Source organism: Melanaphis sacchari, unplaced genomic scaffold (genome assembly GCF_002803265.2).
Source record: "Melanaphis sacchari strain LSU unplaced genomic scaffold, SCAv2.0 Contig43_pilon_pilon, whole genome shotgun sequence".
Taxonomy (NCBI): Eukaryota; Metazoa; Arthropoda; class Insecta; order Hemiptera; family Aphididae; genus Melanaphis; species Melanaphis sacchari.
Window position 1 is genome coordinate 1,050,603 of NW_020271284.1, and position 17,405 is coordinate 1,068,007.

At 26.3% G+C, this 17,405-nt stretch overlaps 1 protein-coding gene across 2 annotated transcripts; it reads left to right on the forward strand.

The window, feature by feature from the left end:
• Positions 1 to 8,818: 8,818 nt before the first annotated feature.
• On the forward strand, positions 8,819 to 16,617 carry LOC112597809 (sodium/potassium/calcium exchanger 1-like). 2 transcript variants are annotated; one of them, XM_025344029.1, is made up of 8 exons: positions 8,819 to 9,016; positions 10,894 to 11,112; positions 12,095 to 12,490; positions 12,791 to 12,910; positions 13,878 to 13,988; positions 14,534 to 14,737; positions 15,520 to 15,621; positions 16,233 to 16,617. In XM_025344029.1, exons 1-8 carry the CDS (start codon positions 8,875 to 8,877, stop codon positions 16,559 to 16,561), a joined length of 1,623 nt encoding a protein of 540 aa, XP_025199814.1. In that variant the 5' UTR covers positions 8,819 to 8,874; the 3' UTR covers positions 16,562 to 16,617. The 2 variants fall into 2 exon arrangements, with proteins under 2 accessions (XP_025199814.1, XP_025199815.1); XM_025344030.1 differs by lacking the exon at positions 13,878 to 13,988.
• Positions 16,618 to 17,405: the final 788 nt, after the last annotated feature.

Below are 17,405 nucleotides of genomic sequence, written 5' to 3' on the forward strand. Positions count from 1 at the left end.
ATAAAATAAAGAATTTTTTATTTATACAGGGTTGCCATTGGTTACAGTCTTACAGATAATAAAATAGTAAGATATATCCAATTATAGAATTGGATACAATATCAGACTTGTATTTTATATTTTGGTTAAAATTACTTAAATAACCACGTTTAAAATATGTTTTGATTTAATAGAATAACAAGATAAATCCAATGGCATTATTTAATTTTTCATAGGCAACGCCGTACCCCGATGTATTTTTTTATCTAAGTTTTATAAAAAATTTGTTTTTAAAATTATGGTAAAATAAATTAATTCTACTGATTCTATGTGTATATATATATATATATATTATTTCTGTAGATATTTTTTTTGCTAATCAACAATATTTCAAACATTCTATGTAAATTACAAATAGATGGTAGATCGTTTTTCAATTTGTAATTTATAAATTATCTTATTATATTAATACTATTATGTAACTACCTGCAAAAAAACTATAAAATAACCAAAATATTGAAAAATATTGAAAAATTTTTAACAAATATTTCACGCATAAATAAATTTTAAATAATATAATTTGTTATTCAGTCATTGTTTTTAACCTTTAAACTAAGTTAACAAGTAATCATTATTAAAATAAGATGAAAACTCACACTTAAGCTCTGCATTATTTAATTTGAATTTTTATATTTCATTTCATTTTTTTGATAGTAAAATTTTCTATGTATCTGTTTAAACAGTGTCTTACTTACTTTATTATAGATATACCTACATGATATATTACACAACAATATAATTTTTAAAAAAATAAATAAAAGATTATTTCTATAATTTGAAAAAATAATGATATAATCATATAGTAACTTGAATCATGGTAATATTTGATACGTGCGAGAAGATTCTTAGCCATGCATAATAAAAAATAACGTAATTACTAATAAATTTTTATATGTAAAAATCAACCACTCGATCAACTACAGGAAATTTTTGGTCTTAAGCAACAGATGTCACTATTAAATTTCTTAAGTAAAACAAATTTACTTAAATCATAAATGTACATGGCTTTGAAAATCTTGTTTAAAATTATTTAATTTCTAAATTATAAACCTGTGTAGTTATATCATCAATTCATAAGTTATAGTAATAAAAAAAACATATAAACGCCAAGTAAAAATCTTTGAACGTTTTAAATCATTTTTGATATTGCTATAGTGATTTATCATTGGCCGTTGCTTTCTCGCTTAAATTAAAAATAATACACTGGCTTGTAGCCAAGGTGATCAGAGTGAACCAATATTTAATACTCAATACCTATACGTAGATATAATAAGAATTTTGTTATTTGTACACTTAAGGCTGTAGCCCATCCTAAATAGTTGCGAAGAGCATTCATGTTTTTTATGTATGATCATTGTATAATTCTATAAAATGCATTTCTAAAACATAACCATTCTCTAACAATCATATTTTATGATGGTTACGGTGAAATAATAATAATTATGAGATACCGTAAAATATTTTAATAAATAGATGAACACGAAGCCACGACTTGAATGCGCACACTATTATAGTGTTTTGAACCTTGGGTAAAGAATCTATTCAATTAGGTTTTGTTTGTATGGAACAACATTAAATGTTTCGTAGTTAATAAATGCATACGATTTACATAGCGGTTGTAGTAATTATGTGTCAACAATGAAGTGATATAATCTATGTAAAATTATTATGATAATAATTTATAATAGTAACATTCTAACATGTATAACGGTGAGATGCAGGGTAATTATTAAGTATAATAAAATAATCCTAGCGATATAATTTTCATTTTTAAATCTAATTATAAAATATGCATAGTTCTGCGTAACTAATGTGTTTTAATTATTGTTACAAACAAATTTATCTTGAATATTATTATTTTTTTATTAATTCTTAATATTGCGTAATATCTAGAACTTGTACTTGGATTAAATTCCAAAATAAAATATATACATAATAATAATATGCTTAAGTAATAAACTTTTTTCAAGCGTGCATCTAGAAATTTTTATTTAAAAGAAGACAAAAAATATAACTTTTGTAAATACACGTAAGATATTAGTTTTAATTTTTTTTTAAGTAATAAATATTAAAAATTATCAGTAATGTGTAAATTTTAAATATATAGGTATTAAGACGTATTAAATATTTATTACACGCTTAATATAAAATACGTCCAAAAGTGAGGCTATAGCCCTTTAACCTCCTCTTTGGATCCATGCCGGATTTTTTTGCTTTTTTAATTAATCCCACATACTTGAATGTAATAATTAACAAATTTTATATAAACAACAATTCTGAACAAAAATTATCTAGACCCTGATGGTGAGAGACCTTCAGCCTATATTACTAAATATATTTAACATTTTTCCAATTTTTTTTTACAAAGTTTTATTAAATACTCCTGCTAGTGATCTATTATTCACAATTTAATTTTATTCGTGATTACAGTAATTTTAAGAATGCACAAACTACGCACAGGCAAATTCGGATAATTCTGCTAGTATAAAACAAAAAAAACGAACATGTTTTGTTAGTACCTACGGGCTAGGTCGACTACGACGATACTTCTAGATCCAATTTAAGTATATATTATTAAGATTTAAACCTGTTTTCCAAATTGTTATCGTTTCATAATTTCATATAGATAAGGCTACATGATGAAATTAAATTACATCCATATTTCTATGCTGCTCTGTATCAAACAAAAACGGATAATCGCTATTTTAAATCCCAATATTCCATTAAAAGCTTAACTATTTATCCCATACCTGTCATATATAAAACTTTTAACACATAACAATTATTAACAATAAAGGCCCACCCAAAACAGAAATTCTCCGCTATTCAAACGAATACAACTATTAACTGTAAACAAGTTAAATAAAAAATATTTTATTGAATATTTAGATCTTTTTTATGTAAATATTAAATTTCTTACTGATAGTGCACTAAGTACCAACCTATAAATTCGACACTTATACTTGTATAAATACGCATAATCACCTATAAATAATTTACAATACGGTTTATATGTAGTATATATATTATATCCGATATATATGGGTCATCTCGTTCAATTGTCAATGGGTGTTATTTATGTGCTACACTGCTACCATACAGGTGTTGACATTATATATGGTACCGATTTAGTTTACTATTGTAGGTACCTACGGTTAATATGAATCGTGCCAATTGCAATATCAAGTATGATGGTGTATCTATTTTTATATACTTAAATAATAAATCGAGACTTATGTGTTATGTCACTGAAAAATTGGATTCATTTATAGAATTAAATAAATATTTTATAACTTATGCATATTACTAAATACATATATATGTTTAATTTTATTTACAATTTAAAACAAACATTTGCCTTTATTAAATTTAAAAATGATTATATACAAAATAAATATAATTTATTTTAAAGCATATTTTTATGCATGATCTAAAAAGATGGGTTTGCTATTAAAATAAATAATTTAAAAGAAAAATAAAGAAGTTTTAAAAATGAATATTATTTAAATAATTATAGATACGTACCATCTACCTATATAATTTTCTATGAACATTTAATTTCTATCGAAGTTTGAATATCAACACAATAGGTGTATTAAAACTGTTTGCTAAATTAATACATATTTTTAAATTTGTCTTCATTATGGTTACTAATTTCAAAAGTATCTGTATAATTAGTATTATTACTCCGTAATCCATTTCACCCCATAAAAAAAAGTTCAATACCATGTAGTAATAACCGAATGTTCAAAGCAGCCTTGAAGTTCAAGCGCCAGATCGGATTGACCTTCATCCAATTCTGCATTCATTTAACCTCCCACGCACTATATAGTTTTTTTTTAATGTATCGTTACATCACCACGCTGATATTATGCATTGTTCCAAACGTTCGTATGAATGTTAATAATACCATTAGTAAGGTCGTTCAACCTTTTTAAAAAGTCTAAAGTGTTGTGATCTCCATTCAACTGATTAGAGGATAGATAGGCAAACCCTCATAATTATTTTCTTGAATACTTGTATGACATTGCAAATTATTACATTTTATATAATTTGTAGCTTTTGTGTGTAAGGCGGTCTATTTATATGACTAGTGTTGGACTTATGGTGTCCTAAAAATTATTGAAACAAGCACTTTAAACTTCATGAATGTATTTTTTTTTTATTTAAAAAACAAAAATTGATTTTAGTCAACATATTATATCAAAAATGAATCAGTCAACTGTTTGCTTAAAAATCGGGTAAATCGCTCAGCTGCATAGTAGATAACATGTATCAAATGTTCCTCGTAATTGAGTTGGTAATTATAATAATTATAACAATTAATATCAATAAAATTGAATTTAACAGTAATACTAATAAAACAATTATATTTGATTTAAATTAAAGTTATATGTTTTTATATTATTCATAAATATTCAATATGTTTATGAGGTGTAAAGTAGTGCGCATAATCTAGTTATTAGTTAATATACTGAATGTGAGATAGTTTTTACTTTTCAAGAATTTGTGTAAAACATTTGTACCATTTCATTTAACGATCCTTATTATTAAACAATTGAACATTAAATATTTTTGTATATTTATAACTCACGATTTTCAAATCGATAAAACGTTTATCCAACAATTATCGAAGTCTATCGAAAAACTTACAACTACTTTTTAATTTTAAATTAATTAATCGCTGTGTATGTATTGGGTTTTTCCAAATAACTTTGTTGTAATATTAAAACTAACACTTAACTATGATTAACTATCGTAATGACAGTGTTACTTAAGTTCACAGTTACTTATTAATTATTACTCATAATAAGTGTCAATGTGTCACACGTAGTAATTATTTATTTAACTTTGAATAATTTATATAACGATTATCTACGTCACAAATTATTTTCTTATTTATCCTGTAAGTCATTATTCGAAATGTGTAGAAATATTTATAATGCATATACCAAAAATTATGATAACACCACACTTCTTGACTGTTATTAATTGAATACATGTTATGTATGTTTTAATAATATTATTAATTAGTCTCGTAATATATTTCTTCATAATTTCTTAACGCGATAGTCGGTGAACATGATCATGGAAACAGATCTAAAGGTTATCTAAAGAAATTATAAATATAGGTATATTGTGTTAGTAGAAAATATAATTACGTAAGGTTTTCAAATTTGGTCTAAGTTAGGTTAGATATAATATCTAATTTTATTATTATTAGCTATATATTAACTATTCATGTACTGCTATTCAAAACTAAATATTTAATTAAATGTTTATTATTCAATTATTTTATTAAATTTAAATATTATAAAATTAGCACGCAAAATAAAAATTAAATAATTTAAATTCAAATTTATATAGGCAAAAATATTATTATAAAATCGTTTGTAGAGTTCTATACTTAACTAATGCATCATATTTATAAATACACATTACACATAATATAATAATATTGATATATCAAATATAAATATTTACATTTTATTATTTCTCAATTTATTTGTAATTTACCTACAAAATGCTGATGATGTATATTGAACTGTTTTTTTTTTTAAAGCATGTTAAGTGATTTGTGAAATTCAATATTTATACATCTTGTAAAACTGACAAACGATGTAGTTACAAGAGTAGTGTCGCAAATTTTGAATATTTAAGTGTGTTATATAATAATTGTTTATTATTTTTTTTAAAAATAACTAAAATTTTATTTATTCTTAAAAATAATAAACTTTTGACTACTGTTCTAGTTAATTTTTACGCTTATATTCTTACATTTTATTTAAATAATTAGATTTTGTTATATAGGTATTGTTTAGATTGTATTGATACAGTCAAGCAATCATAACATTTTTATGAATTTTTTTTTTTTTTTAAGATAGCTGAAAGCGAAAGTGAATCTGTGAATAATATACCCTTCGCTATCATCGTTTATCGTAGTATATCATTCAATATATAATACATAAAAAATAATAGGTAATAACCAGGGCTAGGATTTATATGCAACAGCATATTTTTTTTGCGACTTCTGTGACTTCTGGTTATTGATTTTGTTAGTAATGTCTATGAATCACCTAATGATAAATGATGGTGTTTTTATTTTGCATGTTTTTACATATTTTGGATGAACTGCATATTATTGCATATTATATTGAATAAAATGAATATTACTGCATATTTCGATTGTAATAATGTGAAAAATGCATGTTTTATAGTATATTTCGTATTTAATTTTAGCCCTGCTGATTAAAGTATAAAACTTGGTTTTTTGTCAAACATAGATTTTATTTTTATAAATATAATCCTATGGTAGGTACAATAGGTATACGATAAAAGATCGAATAGATTGACGGAGAAAGATAAACATAATTATAAAAGTATGAACTTCAATATGAAATTCGAGATAAAATATAATTTGTCGGGTACCTATTAGTGTATTACCCACAATCCTACGTAGTATAGACCATTCAGCTGTCCACGCATCACCGTTTATTATAGAATAATTTTAACATAATAATTTATTATATATTTATATGTTTATTGTAATTGTTTAAACAAATGGTTCAGACCAAGTTTCTTAAAAAAAAAATCTTATAAAAATTTAAATGCATATTTTTGCATATTATTTTGGTAAATAAAATACATATTTTACAATTTTTTATTGCATACAAATCCTAGTCCTGGTAATAACCAATTTACAGGTATTAAGATATATACAATATATAATTTTCTAACCTCTTAAACTCTTAAGCCAGGTTAGGCTGGCTAGACTATCCTTCGGAGTGACGATTTTGTTTCCGATAAATGTCTTAACTACCATTCTGACTGGATCCCAGTGAGTAAAATCGAATATTGTGTATTCCATAGTATCCAATGGATGTTGATAATACAGGCACGCCGCGTCGGAGGCAGTTACTGTCTGAAGCATCCATGTCCTGTATTAAGGGCCTGAGTTAGGTTTTTAGGACGTCTTTTGACCCATCTACCCAAGTCCGGAAAAATCCTGCGCGTTCAGACTGTGACTCCACCTGTTGGACCAAACAGCAAGAAGAATGTCACGTTCTGATATCCATACTTCAACCTTGGAATCAATCCTATCAGGGTTATCAAGCATACTTCAAACTCTTTTCCATTCCAGCATTAGGAGGTCCATTGGAAGAGTTTCTGTAAGAATAAGGCTATCTAACTCTAAGAGTCGTGACGTTTGTATGAATTTAAAAATAATAAACATAATAGTAAAAATGTTCCTATTTAAAAAAAAAAATCGAGCTTTAAATTTTTGTACTAAAAAAAAAAAAAAATGTATAAAATAGAAGTATTCTAAAAAAATATATACACATTAAAAGAAATTAAAACTGAAATAATTTGGTTAAAAATTATCTGAAATATATTTCAAAACTTAAATTTATTATTTAATATATAAAAAATAAATTACAGAAATAATACTTTATTAAAATCATGAAAATGAAAAGTCTAATATTTTTAAACTCTAGGATACTTATTATATGTAATTTTTATCTTTTAATTTTATAAAAATTATTTGTTTCAATTATTAATTTTTATCTTTTTGATTCTATGACAGTATCAAAATAGTGTTTGAATAAAAATTTTCCTACTCTAACTTGTTAAATAGTTCATAATTTTACTACGATGATATCTGCATATGAACGATGTCAAGTTTCATTAAAAGTTAACTGTAATGCTAGCTTAGAAAGTTTTTTTTTTTGGTGTTGAAGGTTTGTATGATAGTATATTTGTGTAAGATGTGTTGCATAACCGAACTATCATAAGATTTTGACACAGTGTTAGAGTGTAAATATTATAAACAAAGCCCATAGTAAAACTTTTTATTTGAATTGATTTAATACGGATAATAAAGTTTAGTTTTTGATTTTTTCCATAAAATTTCGTTTAAAAGGTAAAATAGTTCTTAAACGAGGTACTTAATAAAAGTTAATTTATTATACATTTATAAAACTTAAATTATTTTATATAAAACTACCGTAAAAGTAAACGTTATATTAATAATTGATATTCTATAAATTTTAATAGAAAATGGAGTGCAACGGATAACTTTACAATAGTGTTTTTTGTTGTTCGCTTAAAATTTAAAAATAGGGTATTCTTCTACCTATAGAGTACAATGACTTGATCTTGAACATACCATTTAATATTATTATATTTTATATAATTCTTTTATTATATATACCTAAAAAAATGATTTTTTAACTAAATAGGTTATATCTATACCAAGTGAAAATAACAACATATAATTTACTATTTAATTTCTGATACTTGATAATACTCTACAGCGCCTTCTTAAAATAAGATCTATTTTAGTATATATTATAATAATTAATGAAGAGATTGATAATTATTTTTAAATAATAAATACGTATGTATTATTATAAGTATATTAAAATATTAATAAAAAACGATCATACAATTAATTAGTAATTGAAAATAGTAAAAACATATAACTATATATATTTGTTTCCAGATTAATTATTACAAGAAAAAAATATATATTTATACACAGTTTAGACACCTATATAATACTATACTTTGTATAAATACACACAAATCGCGTTACACAATATCATGTTCTTTAAAATTATTATTGATTATATTTTCAATATAAGACGCATTCCCTCTCCTCTCATTCCAGAAAATACGGTATCTATACCACTTGTGAAAAGTATTCTGAATACACACATTGTGTATATAATATATTGATAATACAATTTGTATTATTGTCACTGTAGCAGAACGCAATTGAATGTTATCGTCTGTAGAGGTTAACGTAATCGTATCTACTTAACGATTGTGAAGATGTTTTGCAGACTCAAGTCATCGGCCACTGCGATTGTTCTGCTCGCTGCAGTTGCTACTCACACTTTTATTATACCAACTACAGTGGTTCATTCCAATACCTCATCTACAATCCGTCCTGACATTAACCATCTCAATCCAGGTTAGTTAAAGACAAATCTACTCAATATAACCATTCGCCATTCCCGATGTGTATTTTTCGCTACCATCGGTCAGATTTTTTCGATTATCATACAGAAGAAATTTGTTTCATAGTAAACAATATTTTCTAAATAGGTAAATAAACTTACCAATATTTTACTCCAGTAAAAAGTCTTTCATTTTTGTACTTAATGATCACTATAAAACAAATATTTTAATATTTTGGCGATATTTCCATAACGTCATCATTTTAAATCTGACGCTGATCTATAATTGACCGTATATTTTTTTTTTTATTTTCTCTTGGTAATAAAAAATACAAATCTTAGTTCTGCCTTATAAAGTGACAATAATATTTTCATAATTTATAATGCATAAGTACTATCTATAGAATGAATCAATAATCATACAAAAATAAAAAAATAAAATAATTGATAGTTGATAAAATATATTGGCAGTTAACGTTGAAATTAAGTTATTTGTTTAATATTACCATTTGCGTCCGATAAATGTGTATGATTTTTTTCTCATAGTCTTATTCGTTTAATGTTTATAGTCTTAACTACACTTAAATGAAAAACTATCAATTCACATTTATTACGTAAAAAACTAATTTTGCCGAAAAAAATCCTTAACAATTTGTTCAATATTATTTACTTGAGATAGTTTTAAAATACGTAGGTATTATGATAATCTAAAATGATAAACATAAATACGCTACTAATATTAATACAATTTTATAGCTAAATGTGTATTCTATGGCATAAATATAATCATAGAATTACGTCTCCTAAATCATCACTCTAAAAATTTATCGTATGTATGTATACTGATTATAAAATATATCCAACTAATCCGGTACTCATATTAACATTCGTAATGTTGTGAAATCTTATTCAAATTATTAAAAATCATATTTTGATCTATTATTACTTAATATTTATGAATATAATTACCTATGTTATAACGATAATGCAATTAAACAATAAAATAATAATAGTCTTCTACATTTAAGTATTAACGTCTAGAATAGTATAATTTATTATTGAATTCAAAAAGTCATGCTGTTATAAATTTCAACATAAGGTCTAATTTATCCCATCAATAAATACAATTTCAAACAATTTATTGTGTTAAAATAAAATATATTTCTGTAAATGAATTTTTGACATAGATTAAAATTAATTAGTTTAAAATGAAGATAAATACAATGGATACTGGTTTGCTGTTTGGTCTATCACCTATATGTATAAAATTCCTTACGAAAAAATTGGTGATTCAACTACAAAACGTTGACATACAAAATGCTTTGTAAACAACTATTTATTTCCGTTAATTTTAAAATAGACGTTTTAAAATACTATAAAAAATAGACTTATAGATTATGTTTATTTTTATTCAATTATACCATAATTAATAAAATATTATGCAATTTAATATTTTATACCATCAGTCATGAATATTTATTTTGTATCTATTGTTATTCTTGATATCGTACTGAAAATTATGTTTTTTAAATGTAAAATATTTGTATTACTACTCTTACAAAACCACACATTTAATCTATAAATATTAATTATGTATTTCTACTTCACACTTGAGAATTAGTAATTGAATAAAAACGCAAAGAATGTAATAAATTATGAAACACGCATTATAACACAATATGCAAAGCTAAAACTTAAAAATTTTACATCGTTATTAAGTGACAAAGTTTTCTAATACATTTTAAACATATCTTATTTAATACATAGAAATACACATTTTTGATTCTAACATATATATATGCATACCTAAGGATCGGTGGCGAGTGTTTATGATAATATTTATGTATATATAAATATTATAATGTATTATCAGCTATTAATTTATTTTCAGAAAAGAATTTTACCATAGAAAATTTTAAGAACAGCAGTTCGACGTTGTATGCAAATGTTCACCGTTCAATTGATGAATTCCCTAGGGATTTCTTTACTGAAGAACAAAGACTTCACGGAGCCGTTATCGTTCACTTAATTTTGTCTTTTTATGGATTTCTATTCATAACGTTTGTTTGTCAAGATTATTTCCTACCATCAGTGTTATATATATGTCTAGGTATGAAATTATACATTAACATAAGTTTTAATTTTTTTTTTTTTTTTTAAAGTCCGAAAATATTTAGCTAAATCGATATGATTAATAACTTAACTGACAAAACATGTGAAATATAAAATTTCATAGTTAATTTTTTTAGTTTAAATCAAATTTTTGTTTATTTATGAGGATTTTTTCCTTTAACGACATTGATGCTATTATTATGATTTATTTAATACCATTAATACCTAATTCAAAATTGTATTATTTCTTGATATATTATAACAGTACGGCGTTGTGATTAGGTAATTTAGCTACACTACTGTCGATGATTCGTTCATTAATATCTCATATTATTATAACTTATAATATTCATTAATTTTAAATAATTTTTTGTTATAAAATATCGAAAAATATGAAGAAACAACATTGTTCATGTTAGATGTACCGCAAAATTATTGAAAATTTAAAGCATTCATACATATATATATATATATATATATATATATATATATGTTATAGCGTGTAAGGTGCTCCAGGATTCATATAAAACTCCCTAGTGACCTGAACAAAACGGTTCATAGGCACTCTATATAGTAGTTAGTCTATTATATTGCGCGTTGCATTATTTCTAAGTATAATAAGAAAACGATTTAATTATATTGTTATATTGTTTTAATGTCAGCTGCTCGGCTGCTCTTTCTTGCGTTTTCGAGCACAGACAGCGTCGTGTTCAGTGATGTAGCTACAAAAAAAGCGTATTCAGGAAAAATATTTTTTTTCCATCCCTATACAACATAGATTATATCATTTAAAGCAAACCTTTCACATTTATATTGATTATATCTATATTTGTGCATCAAACACTTGACAATCGCCTACAGCACCCTTATATCATATATGAACCCTTCAAATAATATTACGCCCCGAGATAACTGCCTTCGTTGGCCCTGTGTCAAATGTGCCACTAGATTCACATTGTACATATTATTATCGTTTTCAGACCTGGGACTTTCACCGGACGTTGCCGGGGCGACATTTATGGCGGCGGCAACTTGCACGTCCGAGCTTCTCGTCTCCACGATCGGAACTTTTGTGACCAAATCTGACCTTGGCGTTGGCACGGTGGTTGGAAGCGGTGTGTACAACACGCTGGGCGTGTCGGCATGCGCGGGCCTGGCAGTCTGCAGTCGACCAATCACGATAGAAAAGTGGCCGTTGATCCGGGACAGCGGCGTGTACTTAACTTCCATAGCTGTGCTGGCTGCCATCGCCGTTGACAACGTGATCATTTGGTACGAGGCACTGATCATGATCACCATGTTCCTTGGATATTTTGTCTTTTTGTTCACACAATACAAGCTCGTCGCGAAAATTGAAAAGTGGGAACACAACAAATGTAAGATCTAACATTACAATATTATATTTCTTATTATCAATATGTTATCAGGTGTGGTGACGAAGTCCGGTCATTATAATTGGTTGGGTTGTGGGTTAATTTAGGTTTTCGATAATAGATTACCACAGAAATTTATAATTTTAACGGTTTAGAAATAAACAAAGACTTGCGGTTGTTGCAGGCTAATAATAGACAAGACGATATTATTTATACAAATCTTAAATAAGTCAAAAAAATAGTATGAAATTATTACACACATACACACACATATATTATATATATTGTTCTTACGACTTATAGGGATTACATCAGTCTTTGAGTCTATCAAACGACTGCTATGCTGTAGCAAGTACACTTCTACGGAATCTCAAAACATCACCCTGTTCAGAAGTGATACACCAATACGTCAATATGGAACAGGTTAGTTATTAATACTATGAATTAATAATTAAGTTACGTTTTCTCTATTTAGAGTCAAACAGTGTAAAAGACGTACCTTTAAATTTATGAGAGGTATCATAATTCATTTTTAGGTGCATTTACTGTGAAATACTTATAGATTACTGGAATACGATTTAAAATTTGTAGCTAAAAAAAAACCATTCATTTTTTTGATGTGAAATATCTATTGATGTGTTTTGGGAGTAAAACCGAACTCGTTACGCCCCCAATTCGCTGTTGTGCGGCGATGGCGCTTATTAGCATATTCTCTGTTTTATTAATCGTAAATTATAATAATTGACACCTTATTTTTATTTTTTGATATGAAATATTCAATATAAAGAAATAAAAAATAATATAGATGATATATTGATGTGATAATATTTTATTTTTATGGTAAAAAAAACGTAGTTACACTAAATCTATCGAAACATTGAACATCTATTATCCAGCAATAGTATCACCATGGTGTTTATATATTATTATTAAATTTGTAACTTGGCCCCCAATTAAATGAATAATTAAAATTAATATGGTACTCAGTATATGTTAATGCAGTATGGGTACAATTTACGGATACATGGCTATCAATGTTCCTTACTTTGTGGATATGTTTGAATTGTGGCGAGTCGGATACAACACTTGGTGTATTTTAGTTTAATTATATTAATTTAATAACCTAATCGGTTTAGGTGTCTTTAGCTCGAGAAAATGAAAAAATGTATGATACAGCACTTGTTATTATTTCATGTGTTAAATATAATACTGTTATTATAATAACGTATTATAGTAGGCGGGATCGACAAAATAATAAAAACAAATTTGTTCAGCATGACTTATCAGACATGAATACGTGATTAAAGCTATTGTTAATATTTTTCTAAATCTCTAAAATGTTCGCCAATACGTGTGAATAATTAGTATAACTATATATTCTATTAAATAGTCGAACACCAGTTGCAGCTGCAAGATAGCGAACGAGCGTCATCAAAAATTACATTTACTTCGACCACGACAATCTTTGGCGAATGCGATCAATTAAATGCGAATGAACAAAGTAGGTTAAAAATATGAGATTACATGATATTATGTATATTTTTTTAATATTATTAAGCAAATATATATTTATAGATAACATATTGGGGTATTCAGGCCTTTTTTAAAAAAACCTAATCATAAAAATTTTACTTATTACACTATTAATAATGGTATGATGTATTAAATAAATTATTAATCATAATATTTACCTATACATTACTAATTAATGGTTATACTCACCTATTTATTAATTCTAATAAGTTGTTTTTGATTGAAATATTATATTTTTTATAAAATTTTAACATATAGGTTTAACTATTAACTATTATTATTTCAAAATGTTATCGGATTTGAATGTAATTTCCGATTATAAGTATTTATCATTTTTAACGGTCTAAAATATAACTGACAAATTCTTGAAATTTTTTCGATATTTTTTAATAGGTTTCTGTTAAACCTTTTTTCCGTATTATGACACAATAATATATATTATGTTATACATTTATACACCTATTACTATAGTACTTTTCACTTTTCAGTCTAAAAATAAATCGTTTTATGCAGCTTATTTACCTCAGTCGAAATCGCCTTGGAGTAATTTGTTGTCGGTTGTTTGGTGGACGTTTTGCTGGCCAGTTAACTTTATCATGTGGATTACGATACCAGATTGCCGGGCAAAACGGGCAGTATACCCTGTCACGTTTATCATGTCCATTTTATGGATCAGCGCGGTCACATATATTTTGTCATGGTTTTTAACGATATGTGGTAAGAAATAAGAATAAAAGTATAACGCATGTGCATGTGTTCATGTTTCATACATTTGGTATACCTATGTTATATATATTGTTTGCTGTGTCATAAGCTCACACGTATGTCCAAGGCTAAAACGAGAATCACATATTTTGAAATTTTATGAAACTTAAAATTATTATATTATATACTCGAAACAATTTAATAATAATGTTTAAAAAATTAATCAATTTCTTTTGAACGTAATACAATTAATTAAAAATAAAATTGTCTTAAAACACATTGTGCACTTAACCTTAACCATCGATAAATTCTACAGGAGCGTCAAAACAATAATTATTTTTTTGTCTAGTAGATACAATATTGTTGTACCTATTTTTTATAGCTGTTTTAAATGTACACAATTTCTATTATAATAAGTATTATTGTTTATTCTCATAAATTCGTTTTATGTGTTCTGGCTTCTGAGGATCAATTGGAGATTAGAATAGTTCAAAGATGAATTTAAAAGTAGTTAAGCCACTAGAGATAATTAGACTTAATTTATATTATCATATTTTGGTTAGTAATTATATAAATATATCTATAAAACTATAAGATATAAATAGATATATTTTGTGATAGAGGGAGTAGCCAAAAATAAATTTTCACTGAAGTAAAAAAATTCTTATAATATATTCGCATAATACTATTTTATTATTTATATTGAAAATTTGAAATGTTTGTTACAATAATAATAATAATATTATATAATATACTTATTGCTTGGTTTTATATTATTTCATGCTACTATATAGGTGATACGTTTCACGTCAGTGACGTTGTCATGGGCATAGGAGTTTTAGCAGTCGGCAGCAGCATCCCCGAAGCTGTTTCGGGTATAATAAACGCACGAAACGGTAAGAATTAACAATTTGTAACTATAACATTTCAGTAAGTTGAAACCGAAAACTCATAACTAGCTATTACATATCTTTGACGATAGGGTGCTATTCCAGTAATCAACTTTTGACTATCACTGCAATATTTTATTTAAAATGTAAGCTGTAGTTAACACAGTTTATTTTAATATAACCAAATAATTGAAAATATTCGACTAATTCGACGTATTGTTATGTGGTTAATGGTTATTACTTCAAGATGACTAGTGAAATAAGTTTACCAATGCAATAGAATTTAACTTTGAGAATATAAATATAAAATTCAGAATAGATCACACAGTCTACATGAAACAATAGGACAAAAAAATCCTAGAAAAAAGCTATGGTTGTAAATCAATACAAGAGGAAAGCCACAAAAAAAAAACTAGCTTAATTATTTATAAATATTAAACATTAATTAATTAATAAAAGTATGTTAGTATGTCAGTATGTGCGTGTAAAGTAACGACCGGTATATCGATGTTAAAGTATAATATGGTTATTGGGTATCGTCGGTTATAAAAACATCTACCCTTATAAAGAGGACAAGAAATGTGTTTTATAAATCACATATTTAATAACTTTTGCAGGCGAAGGCTCTATGAGCATCAGCAGTGCACTTGGCTCTAACACAATGGATATATTATTGTGTCTGGGTCTGCCATGGTTTATCAAGTGCATATTACCAACATCGATGAATGGCGGACCCGTCACATTGCAAACCGACACCTTGTTCTTTAACTGTATGTGCATGATCGCCAGCGTAGTCATTCTTAATGTGGCGGCAGCAATCAATGGATATAAAATGCACAAACCATTTGGAATTATGTGCTTTTTCGGACAGATAGTTATTATAGCGGCATTGATAATCAACGGACTTAACGTCGCCAAAGACGATGGAACTGTACGGCGCAGCTGATATTTTTGACTAACTTGTTATATTTTACTGCTGATAGTAAACGACAGTATAAAGTACATTTAACTGTTTAAGTGTAATATTAGTAGTTTGATCCGAACCACAGAGGTCCCGACAGTCTTTCTCAATCGTAGAAAGAAGGGTAATCTGAGGCTCATTCTTTGAATGACCCGAATTTATGTCAATTTTCACCTCTTGACTGTGAAATTTTTTCAATTTTTTTTTTTTTTTTAAGGAAATTTTTATGGAGGCTACAAATCTTATTGAATCTATACAATCTTCAAGATAATCAATTTAAAAATTAAGTCAAATTAGCATACTATTTTAAACGTAAATATAAACCTAGCACGATCCAAGTATTCCCACTCTAAACTCTTATACATTTGTATATCGACGATATGTTACTACAAATACTTTATTAAAATCTAAAAGTTATAACGTATACTTAATACACACATATTTTATTAACTAATTAATAAAAATTGATTAACCATATTAAAAGCTAGTAGAATGACAAAACTTTTTACCTTGATGATGTATATTGAAGTTATAAGTCTGAACTCTGGAGCCGAAATTTAAGTACCGTTAGCCTCAATAGATTTATCCGAGCCAAATAGCATCAAATAGATCAATTTTTACACATCAGTGGTTTACCTAATAAAGAAAAGGTCATCAGATAAAAATATATTTTTAAATTTCTAGGGCAGCGCCCCTATTAAAGACTTACAATTTGGTGCCCGAGCGATTGCCCCCCCCCCTAAATACGCCTCTGGCTCTGTGTATTACAGATATTATGAGGTTTAATAAATTTACTCAAAATGTGAAGTTTATAGATAATGTCATAAGA

Coding starts and splice junctions, on each gene's coding strand:
- LOC112597809 (XM_025344029.1), top strand. CDS start 8,875: ATGTTTTGCAGACTCAAGTCATCGGCCACTGCGATTGTTCTGCTCGCT. Junction 9,017..10,893: donor CATTAACCATCTCAATCCAG/GTTAGTTAAAGA, acceptor ATTTATTTTCAG/AAAAGAATTTTACCATAGAA. Junction 11,113..12,094: donor AGTGTTATATATATGTCTAG/GTATGAAATTAT, acceptor TATCGTTTTCAG/ACCTGGGACTTTCACCGGAC.